This window comes from Myotis daubentonii, chromosome 12 (genome assembly GCF_963259705.1).
Source record: "Myotis daubentonii chromosome 12, mMyoDau2.1, whole genome shotgun sequence".
NCBI lineage: Eukaryota > Metazoa > Chordata > Mammalia > Chiroptera > Vespertilionidae > Myotis > Myotis daubentonii.
In genome coordinates, this window is record NC_081851.1 from 17332018 (window position 1) to 17347023 (window position 15006).

Here is a 15006-nt window from a genome sequence, read left to right on the forward strand (position 1 = left end):
ATGTCCTTTATGTAATTATATCAATATGTATCTAGTAATTCTACCTAAAGCACCTACTGTATCCAAATGCTATAAGGACTACATTATGATGGGAAAGAACATACCAGAGACATTTCAATTTTCATTTACCTAAATACTTATTATCAGGCTAAGTTACTTCTGTTTTATTTTTTAATTTACTTTTATCGAGTTTAAAGATTTCATCCAAATATCAGAATCAAAATCCTAAAATTAGGTCATGTATTAAATTACTATTCTTTCTTTATAAGCTGTTTATATTATTGTTTTTATTTTATTTTATAAATCTTTATTGTTAAAAGTATTACATACGTCCCGCTTTTTTTCTCCATTAACCCCCCTCCAGTCTGCCCCCACCCCCCTTAATTTACTATTCTTTATCAAACTTTTTGCTTCCTTTAACAGTTGGTTTCAACTGCCTATGGATCGCTCTTCTTATAATATTATGTATTTCACCTGCTTCCCCCATGCCAGATGTAGAGGTACTTAAAACGTGAAGTAGAACCCTAACCTTAGCCTCCAGCTTTTCCTTACATATAGCTGTAACTAAGGGATAAGTAGAGAGTGGGCGCTCAACTACTGAGCCACATCAGCCAGGCTTCTTTGAGGAGTCTTAATTTTTTTTTTTTTAATTTGAGGAGTCTTAATTCTTGCTTTGTCCTATAGCCCAGCCCCACTGAAGTTATCTCTAAAACGGAACTTTGTATCTAATAGTTCTCAAAATCATTTCCTATTTCTATCAACTGACAATGACTTTACATTGACAGTTATAACCAGATTTGGGAAAATTTTGCAAAAAATTAATATACAACAAAATTATCACTACATAATTGCTATTCTGAACTTTTTCTTCTAGCTTATAGTATCAGCACTTTCTTTATATGAAACAATTCTGCACATCTAATGTGTTTATGGTTCCAGTCAATGTCTCTGCTACCCTGTATTACAGAAACAGTATCTAAGACTGGTCTACACACCCACCCATGGATTCAGGCTTCTGTCTTCTTCCTTATTCAAAGTGGATTTAAAGCAAGAAAGGATCTAATGATGTGCTAAGGAAAAACTGAGCTGTATTTGCCCATTCCGCCATTAAACAAAAATCATCTTTATGCACCAAAATTAAAATTCCCTTTGCCCCACACCCACTAAACTTCCCAACTATTCACTAAGACACTATGAGCTAAGAAAAGGAAATAAACAGGTATAAAAATATGTATAAGATTTCTTGCCCTTACACAGATACTGAAAGTTAGGCTATTCATTCTTTTTTTGGGGGGTGGGGGGGAGCTAATCATTTTTTAGCTCCTAAGGACTGAGAATACATTTTCTAATAAAATGTTACCTACAACAAGTCAGTGGGGTGTAGTCTGAAATGTGTGTGTTGGTTAGTTAGCCAAATAAAAATATTAGAAGAATTCTGTAGTGCTGTGAGAGAAAAATGTAAATGACACCAATATTAAATTTTTTAAAAAGCCAAATCTACACCAGAAACTAGAGTCATGCACATTTTCTATAAAGAATAAATTGAAGCAAGACACAAAACCACAAGGAAAATGAAAATATCATGAAAGATAATGTTGCAATCAAGTTTTATTTGAGTTTAAATAAGCACTCTGATATTTACACTGAATATAATTAGAAACAAAGTTTTAGCCCATATGAAGTATGAGATCTTTGGAGCCTCTGAGTATATGATAGATGTGCTAACATATCAGAATTTGGGAGCTTAAAAATAAAGGACAAATTCTACTGAGCATCAGTCACTCCCACTAGAAGGGGTATGAACTACAACAACGGAGATGAGGAGATGACACTCTCCACTCACAACAGAGCCATGAGAACCTAACCACCGGAGGGAGGCAGGTTTCCATGCTAAAAAGACTCAAGATACAATAAACAACAACAAAAACTACATTGACCTGCAATGACTTAGGACAATGCTTTTAAACTGTGTTCCATGGGACTCACTGCTTAGTGAGGAGCGGGGTGGATCACAGCAGCTTTTCATGAACTATTCCAAACTTCAAATCTCAATATAAACTGAAGAAAAGGAACAGGCAAAATTTTGAAAATCACTGACTTATACTATATGTAAACAAGTGTAGGATTTTCAAGGCAGAGGCTTCTGTAAAATAATCTCACATCTTACACTCATGCACACAGACGTCTCATTAAGGGACTTTCCAGCCCTTTAGCAGTCCTGGCTCTGTAATCATGTGTATGTACACTGACTCAGGTTTCATGATACAGACACAGAAACCAGGGAATTCTAATCAAAGCCCAGTAGTCACCCCATACACTTAGAAGTGGTAGCTGCTATTTAAACTGCCCAAACTAAAAACAAGAAAGTTAATTATAGAAGAGAATATCATGTAGCAGCCATTAAATAGCTAATACAATGTTTAAAATTTTAAGTATAATAAAATATCATTAAAACACCACCAAGGAGTAGCCCTGGCTGGGTAGTTCAGTTAATTAGTGTGTCATCCGATACACCCAAGTTGAGGGTTCGATTCCCGGTCAGAGCACATACAAGATATAAGAAACAACCAATTAGTGCATAAATAAGTGGAACAGCAAAACGGTATTTCCTTCCCTCCCTCCCTCTCTCCCCCGTCCCTCCCTCTAAAGTCAATAAATAAAATAAATACACCAACACTGAGGAGGGAAAGAGATCAACAAGATTGGGATTAGAGTGTAAAAGGAAACAGTAGTGTGCTTTAAGCGAAAGAATTCCATCCTATGATACAATAGATACTGACATTTATTTTACATATTAAGACATGTGCCAAGACTGATCCATTTCCACATGGGCCAATCTAATCTAATAAAAGAGAAACATGGTAATTGGCGTACGACCGCTACCCTTCCCATTGGCTAATCAGCAAGATATGCAAATTAACTGTCAGCCAAGATGGCGGCAGGCAGCCAAGCAGCTTGAAACTAACATGAGGCTTGCTTGCTTCAGTGACGGAGGATTCCAACGTTCCCCGCCTGCCTTGCCGGCCTCTGAGCCTGCAGTTTGAAACATAAACCAGCTTTCAGCGAGCTGGGATCTCAGAGCTGGAGTCAGAGCTGGAGTTATACATTGTTTCGATTACCTACTTTCAGCAGCGGAGGCCTAAAAGTTGGAGCCTCAGAGCTAAAGCTGGCCCAGAATTTAAAAAAGAAAAAGAAAAAAAGGAGCGGTTGGGAGCTTCAGTCACCCGCCAGCCTGAAAACAGCCCTCAGCCCCTCACCCAGACTGGCCAGGCACCCCAGTGGGGACCCCCACCCTGAAGGGTGTGTGACCAGCTGCAAACAGCCCTCAGCCCCTCACCCAGGCTGGCCAGGCACCCCAGTAGGGACCCCAACCCTGACGGGTGTGTGACCAGCTGCAAACAGCCATCATCCCCTCACCCAGGCTGGCCAGGCACCCCAGTGGGGACCCCCACCCTAATCCAGAATACCCTTCAGGGCAAACCAGTCAGCCCCACCCATGCACCAGGCCTCTATCCTATATAGTAAAAGGGTAATATGCCTCCCAGCACCGGGATCAGCGGAGCCGAGAGGCCTCCCGGCACCGGGATCAGCGTGACAGGGGGCAGTGCCCAAACCCCCTGATTGCCCTGTAGCTCTGTTCGTGACAGGGGAAGGCGTCCCAACCTCCTGATCAACCCTGCTCTGTGCCTGATACGGGGGAGCTCCCCAACCGCTGATCACCTTGCGGCTCTGTGTGTGACAGGGTGCGGCGCCCCGACCCCCTGATCAGCCCTGCTCTGTGTGTGACAGGGTGCGGCGCCCCCCCCGCCCCCCTCCCCCCCCACGGGCCCTGCTCTGTGTGTGATGGGGTAGAGCCATAACCTCCCCATCGGCCCTGCCCTGAGTGTGAGAGGGCTGGCATCCCAACCCCCTGATCGGCCCTGCTCTGTGGGTGATAGAGGGCGGCGCCCCAACCCCCTGATCAGCCCTACTCTCTGCGTGACAGGGGGGAGCTCCTCAACCCCCGGATTAGCCCTGCTCTGTGTGTGATGGGATGGCGCCGCAAACTCCCCATCGACCCTGCCTTGAGTGTGACAGGGGGCGGGCGGTGCCCCAACCCCCCAATCGGCCCTACCCTGAGCATGACTAGGGGTGGCATCGCAACCTCCCGATCCGCCCTGCTCTGTGCATGACAGGGGGCGGCGCCCCAACTCCCCAATTGGCCCTGCTCTGAGCCCAACCAGGGGCTGCACCTAGGGATTGGGCCTGCCCTCTGCCACCCGGGAGCAGGCCTAAGCCAGCAGGTCGTTATCTCCTGAGGGGTCCCAGACTGCGAGAGGACACAGGCCAGGCTGAGGGCCCCCCCCCCTTCCCTCCGAGTGCACAAATTTTTGTGCACCGGGCCTCTAGTTCACCTATAACAAGCTTAATTAAATGGCAAACAGCAGACCCAAATAGGAGTCAGAAAATCTGGACTGAATCCTGCTGTTCTCAGGCAAAGTAGTTAACCTTATTAGCCCTGCCTTCTCATATATAAAATGAAGCAAACACACCCTAGCCAGTTGCTCAATGGTTAGAGCTTTGGCCTGAGGATGGAGGGGGCAAGGATTTGATTCTGGTCAAGGGCACATACCTCGGTTGTGGGCTCGATTCCTGGCCCAATCAGGGCAAGCTTAGTAGGCAACCAGTTGATGTGTTTCTCTCTCTCTCACACATTGATGTTTCTCTCTGTTTCTCACCACACATTCCACTCTCTCTAAAAATCAATGGAAAAAATATGCCAGGGTGAGGATTACCAAAAACAAAACAAAATGAAGTAAACAGGCCACATAATCATGTTATCCAAAGTCACTTTAATCATTTAAAAGCAGATGATTAGGCTTGACTTCAAACTAAAATGCTATCCATAAAAGTGAATTTTAAAACTTACAACGGCCACAGTTACTTTTTCTATTTTATTACCTCTAGTTGCATTCAAGGCAAGAAAGAGCAGGCATAAAGAAAACAGCTGTCATGAACCCCACCATTTTCTCAGCAAATCAACTCCTACCTGATAAGAACCCTTTTCACCTCCACTCTCTTACTGTCCATGGAGTTACCCCATACCTTCCAAAGCCAAACTAAATATTCCTAGATCAAAATTCTAGCCTAGCACAAGGATAGGACTGGAATGTCTGTATGCAACAACACACACCTGATCCTAACTTCTTATACTGAAAACTTCATAATTCCTTTTTAAAACACACAGCTAAAGGCCATGTTCATTAACCTTATATAATGAACGGATAGTGACTAAATCATGAGAACACAGCACAAAGAACCAGTGAGATGTTCTAGGAATGGGCCTTCAGCAATCCTCAAAGGTTTAAAAAATGCTTTATCTATAAAATACTAGTACACCTGGCTTTCTGGAAGCTAAATACACTTTAAAATACACAGACACACACACACACACACACATTTTATTGATTTCAGAGAGGAAGGCAGTGGGAGAGAGAAATATCAATGACAAGGAAGAATCATTGATCGGCTGCCTCCTGCATGCCCCACACTGGGAATTGAGCCCACAACCTGGGCATTTGCCCCGACTGGGTATTCCATGATGACTTCCTGGTTCATAGGTCAATTCTCAACCACTGATTATGCCAGCCTGGCTAAATGCACTTTTTTTTTAGATGCTCTTTTAACTTTTTGGACTTTATTAACTAGAAGCCCAGCACGCAAAATTGTGCAGCCCTGCCCACCCACACGCGCCTCGCTATGCCCACCCACCCGCCTGCCAGCCTTGCTGTGATCGGAGCCTGTGAACCGCAGGGGAGGGACCGAGAGATGCTCCACGCACTTCATGGTGACCGATTGTTTGGTCGTTACAGTGTTACAACCACAGGCTTTTTATAATATAGATACTTGCTAATGTTTTTAGAATTAAAAATGAAACAAAACAGTTTCTCCTTATATATTATGCCTTTACAATGTGCCAGGCACTGTGCTAGTTTACATAAATTATTTCTAGTTCTCACATAACCATAGCAGGCAAGTATCAGCCTTCTTTTACAGTGAGAAACTCAAGTTCAGAATGACTGCAGAATTCTTCCCCAAGTCACACAAGATGACAGGCATGCCAATTCCTGCATTCTGATGTGAACCCAGGTGTGTCTCCAGAGCCCAGGCACAGGCTTTCCAACTATGCTATGATGCCTCCCACTGAATCAGTGCTGCTACATCTGCTACACAAAGGAATTGAGCACAACTCAATCTGCTGAATAAATTTATGGAAAGTGTCAAAACTAGTGAAGCTTAGGATTTTTTCAAAAGCTTGGAATTGACTGAACTCCATAATTTAATCTGACCATTCTTTTATATAATAACTAGAGGCCCGGTGCATGAAATTCATGCACGGGTGGGGTCCCTAGGCCTGGCCAGAGATCAGGGCCTAAAAGGGTCATCTCGTCCAGTCCCAATCGGGGCCAGGCTGACCGGGGCCTGCTGGATGGGGCATGCTGAACGGGGGAAGAGACTGGGGGAGGGACCGCAGGTTTTCAGACAGGGTTGAGGGAAGGGGGGAGGTTGGCTGGCTGTGGAAGGTTGGCTGTGGGAGCACACTGACCACGGGGGGAAGCTCCTTCGTTGAGCGTCTGCCCCCTGGTGGTCAGTATGCATCATAGCAACTGGTTGACCAGTGATTCAGTCGTAACAGTCACTTAGGCTTTTATATATATAGACTAAAGGCCCAGCATGCGAAATTGCACCGGTCGTTATGGCCACAGGCCTTTATAATATGGACTAGAAGTCCAATGCACGAAATTCGTGCCTCAGCCCTCGCAGCCGAGGTGGCTTGCCTCGGCCCTCGCAGCCCCGGCTTCATCCAGAATGTCGTCCAGAAGGTCGTTCAGCTGTCCAGTCTAATTAGCATTATTACGCTTTCATTATTATAGATAGATTATAATCTATTCATACATAAAGTTATTATTTTAATCCTTTAACTTTCAACTTTCATAAATCTAGCAATCACTCATATATAATATTATAGTTTTAAAATATAAATCACCTAAGCATGGCTCATTACCAAAGTTCCAAATGACATATTTAAACTTAAGAAGTTAATATGAATAGCCATCACTGATTTACAGCACACCAATTCCAAACAAATGGGGAACATTCCCTAGCCCATAATAGGTGCATAAATATTTGCCAGTGAATAACTTGCTTAGTCAACCTTCTCCTACCACCACCTCCTGCTGCTTACCGGCTGATTGCCCCTAATTCCTGGTAGCTGAGGTTCCAAGAACATGAATGTAGTACTTTTAATAGGATGTCAAATCCTAGGCCACCTGAATTATCAATGTGAAGTTAGAGCAGGGGTGGGCAAACTTTTTGACTCGAGGGCCACAATAGGTTCTTAAACTGGACGGGAGGGCCAGAACAAAAGCATGGATGGAGTGTTTGTGTGAACTAATATAAATTCAAAGTAAACATCATTACATAAAAGGGTACGATCTTTTTTTTTTTTAGTTTTATTCATTTCAAATGGGCCAGATCCGGCCCGCGGGCCGTAGTTTGCCCACGGCTGAGTTAGAGTAGAGTAGTGTTCTTTAAGACATTAATTACTTTTCACACTTAAGGGGCAATGTAAATGTCTATAATAGAAATAAAATGTATTCCAATTTTTAAACCTTATTAAAAATTACACTTACCTTTCCACAATCCATTCTGGCCGAATTACTTTTTCCCCCTTCAATTCTTTTATTTTGGCAGTAGGAAGATTTGTGGCAATAATGTGTGTTGTTTTGGACCTGGAATAATACACATGGTACTGTCCTCCATGCAACATCATTAGCTTTCTCAATTCCTCAGCAGAAGGATCTGTAGAGTTAATATTAAAATATATTATGAGGTTTATATATAAGAAAGTAGAGTCCTAGCTGAATAATCCCTAGAACAAGCCATTCAGAGAGTATATGACTGGTTCACTTTCTCCTTGGCTGTGTTACCAGTAAACAAAGTTGGGAGGTAAATCAGAAGGTGATAAAGCTATTTTGCCTTAGCACATCCTCTTCCCCTGGTTGCTAGAGACGGTCAATCAACACAAAAACATCTACTGCTAAGAGGTGCCTAGAAGAGCAAATAGGAACCTCACGTAATGAATCAAATAATAATAACAGAGCAAATATTTTTAAACTTTTGATCACATTTAGCTGTATGACCTTGATATTGGTATCTTTTGTTTTTTTAAAAACTGACAACTATAAAGTAATTTATGAATCAGTTTACAGAGATTCCAATTAATCTTACAGCTCTTTCAGAACATAGCAGGTCCTCGAATAGCAATATTTTGTTATTGCATTAATGAGATGCCATAGGAACTGAAATTTCGTTTATATCAATCAGCACATTGTAAAACTGGTTATATGTCATTTCACTGAAAGTCAACAGAACCTATTGATTACATTCAGTGATGACTTACTATAATACAATAGTCAGAAGTCCACCTATACAGAAGATAAATTAAACACTGCAGACCGAGAAACAGTGCATATTTTTCAACTGTTTCAAAATATTTTATTCTCAATACAACTATTAAAAATATCTTAGAACAAAAATCAATGTAGTTTATATTTTCCCATTAAAAAAATGTCTGACTCATTACAGTCTGTTATAGTGGGCATTCAATACTAGCAATTAAACTAATTATTTTCAATAGCTTTTCTATTTCTTTCACCTATTATCCTAATGAAAGCTCTAAATCACACCTCCCCTAGCAACAGCTGTCCCCCGGGGGGTGGTGTGTAGGGGAGTGCGGGGCGGGGGGTGGGGTGTGGGGGGGAGTCACAGGAGGCTTATGTATCTACTTTGTTGTTCAAGCAACAGATTTTCCATAAGCCCAAACAATATAGGTCCAAGTATTTAGATGAACACCTTTCTTTTTTTTTTAAATATGTGTGTGTGTGTGTGTATATATATGTACATGTGTGTGTGTGTATGTGTGTGTGTGTGTGTGTGTGTGTGTGTGTGTATATATATATATATATTTCAGAGAGGAAAGGAGAGGGAGAGAGAGATAGAAACATCAGCCTAACCGGTTTGGCTCAGTGGATAGAGCGTCGGCCTGCGGACTCAAGGGTCCCAGGTTTTATTCTGGTCAAGGGCATGTACCTTGGTTGTGGGCACATCCCCAGTAGGGAGTGTGCAGGAGGCAACTGATTGATGTCTCTCTCTCATCGATGTTTCTAACTCTCTATTCCTCTCCCTTCCTCTCTGTAAAAAAAATCAATAAAATATATTAAAAAAAAAAAAAAAGAAAGAAACATCAAATGATGAGAGAGAATCATCGATCAGTTGCCTCCTGCACACCCCCCGACCGGGGAACGAGCCCACAACCCAGGCATGTGCCCTTGACCGGAATCGAACTCGGGACCCTTCGGTCCACAGGAGAACACTCTATCCACTGAGCCAAACCCACCAGGGTTAGATGAAGACTTTTATTATAACTATCTAATTAAATGAGTTTTAGACTTGAGAAAAATTTAAAAACTAAAAAAGCAAATACAGATATGCCAGGTTTAATTCATGGAAAATTCTACTGTGTAGAATTCATTTGATGTTACTGACCACACATACTGACATTGCCTGATAAGTGCAAGCCACATATATTAAGATTTCTAAAATAAATAAATAAATAACTATATATATTAGTACCCTCAGTAAAATCATGAAATCATTTTAATAATACTCAATTTAACCCAATAGTTCCAAAACATTATCACTTCACTGTGTAATCAATATAAAAAATTGGGATATTTCATATTTTTTTCATACTGAGCCTCCAGAATCAAGTGTACATTTTCTATTTACAGCACATCTCAATTTAGACTAACCTCATTTCAAGTATTGTTTTTTTATACAGAGAGGAAGGGAGAGGGATAGAGAGTTAGAAACAATGATGAGAGAGAAACATCGATCAGCTGCCTCCTGCACACTCCCTACTGGGGATGTGCCCGCAACCAAAGTACATGCCCTTGACCAAATTGAACCTGGGACCCTTTGGTCCGCAGGCCGATGCTCTAGCCATTAAGCCAAACCGGTTAGGGCTATTTCAAGTGTTTAAAACATGTGGCTAAAGGCTACCAAATTGGACAATGCACTAGAAAAATAAATGAGAACAATGTTTAAATAAAATTAGTTCAAAATTCATAATCGAAGATTTTCAGGGGTTGGGATCACAAAAACCAAGCTAGAGCATCACAATGATTTAATGAAAAATGGTGAAAATTAAGTAGCTAGTCAGTCAGAAATTTATAGTTTACTTAGTTTTTTTCCCTAAGATCAAAGAATTTGGCTCACTTTATTAATACCAAATTCAAGGATAGATACAATGCAATTATATGGACAGACACCAAATCCAATAAAGAGCACAGAAATGTAAAAAAATCTTCTTACAAATTAATCTATACTTTTTCTAAACCAACTGTATTAAATGACAGAAACAGCAGGGGGCTGCCAGAACACATTGTGTTTGCATACACATGCTTGAAACACACTCTTCCCTCTACTAGTTGCTCTTTGAAATCTAATTACTACATTAATTTGGAACTGGAAAACCTGGAGAGTTCATTGTCCTTGTTTTTTTCATTGTTCTTTTATGGGATGAAGTTAAGGGGGCTCATTAAAGTTCAATTTTGAAGACTCTCAAATATTCTTCAGTGTGAGTGAACCATGAAACCAATCTATTAAAGGTAAGTGCACATAAACTATGTGACCTGGGCTTACTCTTGGCTTTAACATGCTTTACTGTGTGACTCTGGACAAGTACCAGACTCCTTTAAGCTTTCTCCCTTTTCTTTAAAAATAAACAAGGAAGGCCATAATGATGAATTAAGTCTGGCACATAGGAAATACTCAATATAAAAACTGCTATTATTATAAAGTATGAAGACATCAGAACTCCTTTCAAGTAATGTATATGCCTTGAGACTCTCGCCCTAAACTCTAAAAAAATATGGTGGAAGAAGACAATACATATGCTGACAAATGGTGGCTCGAACTTGCAAAGAAAACTGGAACTACGCATAGCGCACAATGGACAGCAGCCAGGAACCACTCCATCAACCCAAACAGCCTGATATGCAGCTGATGGCCAACCTCATTATCATTGTTTTTTCAAACTTTTAAAATAGTATTTCTCTTTGACTCTATTTCTTCAGCAACCAAACATACTCCCAAATTATAAGTTCAAAAGAATATAAATAATAGCTCTAAACATTTGCATAATAAATTTAACACCCTTCTTTAATTCAGCAGATGTGTGTTAATTAGAGAAAAATGTTTATGAGATAGTATTGAACAGTATGAAATCTATATGACACTAAAAGTTGTGTGACGGCCAGGCCGGTGTGGCTCAGTGATTGAGAGTTGACCTCTGAACCACAAAGTCACAGTTCAATTCCCAGTCAGGGCACATGCCCAGGTTGCGGGCTCGATGTGCAGAAGGTAGCTGGATCAATGATTTTCTCTCATCATTAATGTTTCTATCTCTTTCCCTCTCCTTTCCTCCCTGAAATAAAAAAATTTTTTTTTTAAAGTTGTGTGACATACTCAAGGGACCCTATCCCTTAATCTACTACACCAGTTACTTTTCTTCATAGTACTGATAATTTAAAATTACCTTGTCTATTCATTTACTTATTGTCAGATTTCACCCCAGAACATATGCTCCTTGAGGACAGGAACCTTGTCTGTCTTACTTCCATGTATCTGGCACAAAGCAGGTGCTCAGTAAGTATCTATTGAATTCACTGAGATCCACAATGTTTCACAGACTCTCCCCTGAAATATTTACTCAGTCTCTTAACCCCTAGAGTGCCAGGGAGTGCGATCGCGCTCCTCCTGTCTTTCCACCAAAAGTGCCGGGAACGCTATCAGGCTCCTCCTGCAGTGTCACTATTAGATGCTAGTAGTTCACTCTTTATTGACAAATGGCACCTAAGTACAGATTACTTATGATGCCAAATGTTTGTAGTTCTAAAATTGACCACAGGCATTTATCTGCCTAATTTTTTACAGGAACTACGATTTTATGAAGTTTACTCAGATTTTGTAGCCCTAAAGCTTTGAAATGGCGTCCAGTTCTAAGTCTGCTTTTATTAGTGATGATGATATTGCTAAATATGTCAATTCTTGCTGTGAAGATGACGATTTTGTGGAAGATATTGTAGAAGGGTGTCCCTCTATTTTAACATTATATATTTTGTTCAAATTTTTTTTTCTACTAGTATTTTATAATACAATCAGCAAACAATGTATGTCAAAGATGAAAACAAATGTAGTAAAGGTTTCCTTAAGTTTTTGGAATATGTAACTTCATTTACTTGTGATTCATAATTTTCCTAAACTGCTGTAAAATCAGCAAAAATGCCTTGGCAATTTTAGAATAGTTCCTAGGATATTGGTTGGCACTCAAAGGGTTAAAAATTAGGCCAGACAGCAGACTCCAAAGTGAGACTGACTGAATTAAAATCCTAGCTATGGACCTCAGGCAAGTTACTTAACTTCCTAGGCCCCGGTTTCCTCATATGTAAACTGGGGATAGAAACAGCTGTTGTGGGATCTAAAAGAGCCAAAAATTATAAATTGCTAAAAAAAGGCCATACACATAGTAAGAACAGCATGTCAGCTATCACCAGTATTATTATTATTATTATTATTATTACTAGTGGCCCGATGCACGAAATCCATGGACATTAAAAAGGAATTAGAGGAAATATTTTAATATTGCTATTTTGTTTCCATCTCTCCATCCCAGTATCTCCCAGTCTCTGCCTTTGTTTTTCTCAACAGTCCTCCAGGCCTCCCTGCCTCCCTCTTCCTCTTTTCCTGCTGGGAGGGGATGGGGCCAGTGGGCCAGCTCCACCCTCTGCCTGTCTAAGGGCCTCATTCTCAGAGAGGCTCGGAGAGCAAACTGGGAGGGAGGGAAAGAAAGGGAGAAAAGGCTGTGAGCTGGTGAGCACTGTGTGTCTGTGTGTATTTGGTTGTGAGTGTGAGTGCCGGCCCCGCCTCCCCCGGCCCCCGCCCGGCTGCCACAAGTCCCCACCCACCAGAGCCTGCTGTGGGTGCAGCCTGGGCATTAGGCCAAGCCTTCGGTCGTTTTGGGTGTGATGGACCCTGGCTCTTTATATATATATACACTAAAGGCCCGGTGCATGAAATTCGTGAACTGGGGCGGAGTGGGGATGTGTCCCTCAGCCCAGCCTGCACCCTCTCCAATCTGGGACCCCTTGAGGGATGGCTAACTGCCCATTTAGGGATGAGCAGTTGGACATCCCTCTCACAATCCAGGACTGCTGGCTCCCAACCGCTCACATGCCTGCCAGCCTGATCAGCCCCTAACCGCTCCCCTGCCAGCCTCATCGACGTCTAACTGCTCCCCTGCCAGTCCAATTTCCCCTAACTGCCCTCCCCTGCTCGCCTGGTCCCTCCCAACTGCCCTCCCCTTCTGGCCTGATTGCCCACAACTGCCCTCCCCTGACGGCCATCTTGTGTCCACATGGGGGCAGCCATTTTGACCACAGGGGGCAGCCATCTTGTGTGTTGGAGTGATGATCAATTTTCCTATTACCTCTTTATTAGATAGGATAGATTAACTAGAGGCCCGGTGCACGAATTTGCAGCGATTGAGGCCTATCAGGGGGGCGGCCAGCCAGGGGGATGGACCCCAAGACGTTGGCCGGTTGGAGGGGTGGGGGGTAGGGTAGGGGCTGCAGGAGTTTGGCTGTGGGAGCACACTGACCACCAGAGGGCAGTTCTGCATTGAGCGTCTGCCCCCTGGTGATCAGTGCATGTCATAGTGACTGGTCGACCGGTCATTCTGGTCATTCAGTGGTAACGGTCACTTAAGCTTTTATATATACAGATTACTAGTATTATTATCTCTTATTCCAGAGCAGGAAGATGGTAGGAACTTCAGGGCTGCTCTCCACTTTAAATAATTTTTTTTTCAGTCCATAATCTCACCTACAAGTCCTTCTCCTGATGCCCACCCTTCCTTCTGTACATGCTCGACACCCCCGGCAGAGTTCAGCCATGATGGTCCGGGGTGAGAAAGCCCCGCCAGGCCCCATGGCTGCAACTTGGACCTGCTTCCTTAACCAGGGACCTGGTGTGGGGTTGGCAGCAGCGGCACTTCCTCCCCAGCCCGCGCTTGGATCAGGTCCCTGCGGTTTCAGAACTGAACTCCGAGGCCTCCCTGGGCAGCAGCAGCCCTGAGCCTGCCGGCTCTCCCTCGATCCCGCCAAGGCTTGCTTCTCACACTTGCTGAAAACCTTCTCGGTCCACTTGCCATAGTAATCAGTTTGGCTGAAGGGTTTGGGGGACTTCAGCCGCCTCCCCCCCAACCCCACAGGGCAGGCTGAAAAGACTGGGGGACTCCAGCAGGGTTGAGGGGACTGGGCGCTGCCATCTTGTGGCTATGGGCGCCGCCATATTTGTGAGGGTGTGATGGTCAATTTGCATATTCTGTCTTTATTAAATAGGATTATATTTAGCTTTACCTGCTCTTTTTTTTTTTTTTAAGTTTTATTTTATTGTTTAAAGTATTACAAATAGTGGTACATATGTCTCCTTTTTTTTTCCCCCATTGACCTTCCCCCGGCCTCCCCTACCCCACAGCACATGCCCTCACCCCACCTCCCCAGGGTCTTGTGTCCATTGCTTATGCTTATATGCATGCATACAAGTCCTTCCGTTGATCTCTTACCCCCGCCCCAACCCTCCCCGGCCTTCCCGCTGTACTTTGACAGTCTGTTCGATGCTACTCTGTCTCTGTATCTTTTTGTTCATCAGTTTATAATGTTCTTTATTCTCCATAAATGAGTTCATGTGGTATTTTTCTTTTACTGCCTGGCTTATTTCATGTAACATAATGCTTTCCAGTTCCATCCATGCTGCTGCAAATGGTAAGAAAGAATTCCTTCTTTTTTATAGCAGTGCAGTATTCCATTGTGTACATGTACCACAGTTTTCTAATCCAATCAT

General features: G+C 42.6%; 1 protein-coding gene across 8 annotated transcripts in view; it reads right to left on the reverse strand.

Annotated features, from left to right (window-relative positions):
* The window catches only part of REV1 (REV1 DNA directed polymerase), a 108970-nt gene that overhangs the window by 46092 nt on the left and 47872 nt on the right, over nucleotides 1–15006 (reverse strand). For 6 of the 8 annotated variants that reach the window (XR_009447882.1, XM_059658973.1, XM_059658971.1 and 3 more), the window contains one exon: nucleotides 7674–7842. Coding sequence is in view for 5 of the 8 variants with exons in the window: in XM_059658973.1 (XP_059514956.1) it covers nucleotides 7674–7842 (169 nt within the window). In the remaining 3 variants the exon portion in view is untranslated. Of the gene's footprint in view, nucleotides 1–7673; nucleotides 7843–15006 lie in introns of those variants that run through there. The other 2 variants (XM_059658978.1, XM_059658977.1) reach the window with 2 other exon arrangements.